General features: G+C 46.6%; 1 protein-coding gene across 1 annotated transcript; it reads left to right on the top strand.

The window, feature by feature from the left end:
- Positions 1-502: 502 nt before the first annotated feature.
- On the top strand, positions 503-3666 carry LOC104508699 (son of sevenless homolog 2-like; the record flags this gene model as incomplete). Its single annotated transcript, XM_010150413.1, has 3 exons — positions 503-667; positions 1338-1541; positions 3523-3666. Coding segments are annotated over 3 exons (513 nt in total), but the record flags the coding sequence as incomplete, so codon positions are not given.
- Positions 3667-4555: the final 889 nt, after the last annotated feature.

Here is a 4555-nt window from a genome sequence, read left to right as displayed (position 1 = left end):
CAGCCAGGTGGAGAGGATGAAGTGCTCAGTACATAACAGGTTGAACATACAGTCTGCAGCTTTGTGTAAGACTGATTTTTTTACATCAAGGACGATTCAAAATGAAGCATCTTCTTTTCCAAAGAGCCCAGATTAGGGCCAGAGTCCTGCAATAAGCATAGATTTAGACTGGAATTTAAGCACAAGAGTGCTTCCAGCCAAGTCCCTTCCTTGAAGGAACCCTGTTTTTAGGACTGACACTTTTTAGAGGAAGGATTATTGGAAGTTTCACCTTTTCATCAGTCAGTATATGGCAGAGCAGCACAAGGAAGTATTTGCAAGCACTTCCTTTGAGGGAGCTGATCAAATTTCCCTGGGATGTCTTTGTCCTGCCTGTTACATCACTGTCAGTTATCCACGCAGACAAGATCAATTTCAGTAGAAAACCCAATGTGTTTAATTGTCATTCCAAATGAACTTCTGGAATAAAGAGCTTTTTTCTCCTCTCCTTTTCAATTTGCAGGAGGTCCTGGGTTATAAGGTAGATTACCACGTCTCTCTCTACATTGTGGCTGTTTTAGAGTACATCTCAGCTGACATTTTAAAGCTGGCTGGAAACTATGTGTTCAATATACGACACTTTGAGATCTCCCAGCAGGACATTAAAGTATCCATGTGTGCTGATAAGGTAAGGAGTTGGGATTAAAACAGGCTTTTGGCCAGATACAAAGGTGGATACTAGAGGGGATCTTTGTTTTTTAAGGAGATATATCTCAAGTAGGGTAGGAGGGAGAGTCTGGTCTTGCTCAAATGCAAAACCTTCTCTCCTCCTTCATGCCAGACCTTTCACAGTAAAGCCTTAAATTTAAGTTAAGCCTGTTAAGTTTTGAAACAGTAGTAGTACTCACAGACCAGCGTAAGGACAGAAAATGATGTTGTCCTTTATTTCTCAGCTGTGTTACTGTCCTCCTGATGTTGCTTTGTCATGACATCTCTTTCCTCCTTTACAATACAGGAAAGCCATTAAGTTTTCAGCCTCACAAAGATGAGAAACATTTTTGTTTAATTTTGTCTTTATCAGGAGGGTTTTGTCAAAGGCTTACGCAAGATGCCTTGTTTGCTTCTCCTTGAATTGTAACTTGTTTTCTAGGTCGTACTAACTTGGAAAGGGGAAAATGGCTTTGGCAACTGATCCAGCCTTCTTCTGCCAAAGTTTAAATATGACTCCCTTGTGAAAGTGATCTCAGAAAGTATTGTATTAAAAACTCAAAGGATTTCTCTGAACACGTTGAAATAGCTGAGCTTGAGCCAAGTGTAAATCAGGCTTGCGTGTGATTGGTTTTATGTTTCCTTGCTAGGTTTTGATGGATATGTTTGATCAGGATGACATTGGTTTGGTTTCTCTCTGTGAAGACGAACCCTCTTCTTCTGGGGAACTCAACTACTATGACCTAGTGAGAAATGAAATTGCGGAAGAAAGGCAGTATCTGCGGGAGTTGAATCTGATAATAAAAGTGTTTCGAGAAGCTTTCCTATCGAACAGAAAATTGTTCACACCTAACGTAAGTCCTTTGGTGGGTTACGGATGCGCGGTGCTGGGCGCTGCGTTGGCAGCCATAACGCATCTGTGGTACGTTCACTGCGGTGGAGGTAAAATCAAACGTGATGCGTCGTATGCCGGCGAAATAAAAGGGAGGAATTGCCGTTAACAGTGTGAGGATTTGCCAGTCACAATGTGCCATTAACAGTGCTGCTCTGAGGGTGAAACTTAATGGATATGATACCCTCTTGGACGCCAGCAATAGCTGGAGTCTTTTGGTTGTGTAGGTAATAGTTACACTTTTGCTTAACACAGAAATTACCTCCCTGCGTGTACATCTGCAGAAGGGACAAGTAAACCAGCCCTTGGCTCCAGCTTCTCTGGAGTGTGACTGACCAAAGGGAAGCTCTCTGATAAATTATTAAAATCACATTTGCCACACACCAATCAAGTATTTCCCTGATGCTGGAGCCTAAAAAAGGCAGCACAGCCCTCGTAAGAGAGGTGGTAATGAGAGATTAGTGAATCCTTCCAGTGTGAGGAAGGAGAAGGGGACCAGGCCAGCAGAACCGGAACTGGGATTCTTAGGGGATACAGGTTAAAAAGAGGCAGCAGGAGACGTTCCTGTTAGAGCTGAGTGTGGAGGTTCCTCGGTAGCTGATGGGATATCTGAGAACTGTGCAAATGTGGGGACAGAATTCAAAGGAAGGCGATGGGAGGAGAAGGAAGCGATATTTGGGGGTTGGGGAATATTCTTTTGTTGTTTGGGAATGAGAAATTCCGAGATGGCTCGTTCCCACAAAGAGGTTGCCGTGGTCTCGGCACTGGCAGGTCAGGCAAGCTTCGCACTGTTAGGCTGGGGCAGAGAAGGCTTTGGAGAAGTGTGTTTCGGAGGGGTCGGAAGAAGAATGTCGGTTGTAGTTGGGTGAGTTTGCGGTGTGTGGATTTGAAAAATCCAAACGCAGGATTTGGAGAAGGAACCTGCCGATTCCTCCGTACCCAGGTGGTATTCCGCAAGAGTAGCCAAGTAGCTGCTTCAGTTTTACCTGTGGTTTGGAGGGTCTGACCTTGGAGCCGCTTTAAGTTGCCTCCTTCCTGTTGTGTCCTGAGAGACAAGGATCGGCAGAGGGAAAATCACAGCTGTGCGTTGTGGCCGAGAGGACCAGGTGTCTCTGTCCAAAGCGCTGAACAGCCTGTGCCGGGACTGCTGCGGCTCTAGCCGGCAGGGTGGTGTGCTTGCTGTCACGGGGGTGGGAGCTGTGCAAGGTAGGATGTGCCCAGACAGGTCTGCAGGGCTGGGAAGGCCGTGTAACTTAATCATAGAATCATAGAATCATAGAATGGTTTGGGTTGGAAGGGACCTTTAAAGATCATCTAGTTCCAACCCCCCTGCCATGGGCAGGGACACCTTGCACTAGACCAGGTTGCTCAAAGCCACATCCAGCCTGGCCTTGGACACTTCCAGGGATGGGGCATCCACAGCTTCTCTGGGCAACCTGTTCCAGTGCCTCCCCACCCTCTGCAGGAAGAATTTCTTCCTGATATCTAATCTAAACCTCCCTGATTTCAATTTATACCTATTACCCCTTGTCCTGTCACTACAGGCTCTTGTAAAAAGTCCTCTCCCAGCACCCTTGTAGGCCCTTCAGATACTGGAAAGAGGTCTCCCCGGAGCCTTCTCTTCTCCAGGCTGAACAAGCCCAATTCTCTCAGCCTGTCCCCATGGCAGAAGTGCTCCAGCCCTCTGATCATCTTCGTGGCCTCCTCTGGACTCGCTCCAAGTGGTCAATATCCTTCTGATATTGAGGGCTCCACAGCTGGACGCAGTACTCCAGGTGGGGTCTCACCAGAGCAGAGTAGAGGAGCAGAAACTTAACTTTCTTCCTGGCTTTTTGTGGGCTCCGCTCCATCTACCGCGTGGTTCAGACTTCACCAAAAAAATTGCTCTGATATTTACATAAGCAACATAAATTATTCTGAACGCTACTGTTGTGTGTTTGCAGGATATCGACGTGATATTTAGCAACATTTCGGATATTCATGAGTTGACAGTGAAGCTTTTGGGATTGATTGAGGATACTGTTGAAATGACTGATGAAAGTAGTCCTCATCCACTGGCTGGCAGCTGCTTTGAGGATCTTGCAGAGGTACCGTGTTCTGTTGGGTTTTGTTCTTAAATCACTGATTGTTTTGAGTCTCTCTCTGATAAATTTGCAGCTGTAAAAAGTCCTTTTGAGATCTGAACAGAGATCTCTCCTGCCTGTTCTTTGGTAGGGAAGCTAAAGTGTGTTTTCCGCACAGAAACGATATCAAGCAGGTAAGCACAAAACTGACATTTCAGGGTGGGAACGAGTTGCTGTGGTCCTGTAGGGTTGCGGATTTGGCAAGTAATGACCTGGGATTGCTTACTGAAAGGTGGTGGTGCTTTGAGTTTTGAAGGTGGGGTGTCTGGCCCAGGGCTACCCAAAAATGGTAGCGGTTAGACATGCAAGATGAGTGACTTGCAATACTCTGGACAATGAGCTGACAGAATGTGTTCTGAATTCCGGCAAGTGCGTTGTTGCACATCTGGAATGGGAAGGGTCTCTGCAAAGCAGTGCCTGGGAGGGAATTGGGTTCGGGGAGGTCTCGGTGCTTACCACAGCTAATTCCACCTTGCTGCTTGACTTCCACACTCATTACAAACTTGGCGCCAAAAAAGGGATCAGAAATTTGATTCCAGGATGGAATGGATTCAACACTCACATTCCTCTTCACGTCTGATGCTGTTATCGGGAAAGATGGGGAGTGTGTGATGGCCTGCTACAAGAGGTCATCCAGTTGAGCAAACTGCACTGATTTTGTAGAGGCTGAGGGTGACCTCCTGCCTCCAGTGCGGATGGCGGTAAAACTCCCAGTGGTTTGGAAGAGACCAGTAGTTATTTCACCCTTGTTCTTTAAACCACTTTCTTATGTTGGGGCCCACAGCATAAGAGGGACATCGACTCATTGGAGCGAGTCCAGAGGAGGCCACGGAGATGCTCCGAGGGCTGGAGC

Source organism: Eurypyga helias, unplaced genomic scaffold (assembly GCF_000690775.1).
Source record: "Eurypyga helias isolate BGI_N326 unplaced genomic scaffold, ASM69077v1 Scaffold45734, whole genome shotgun sequence".
Classification (NCBI taxonomy): domain Eukaryota; kingdom Metazoa; phylum Chordata; class Aves; order Eurypygiformes; family Eurypygidae; genus Eurypyga; species Eurypyga helias.
This window is presented reverse-complemented; position numbering and strand designations above follow the sequence as displayed.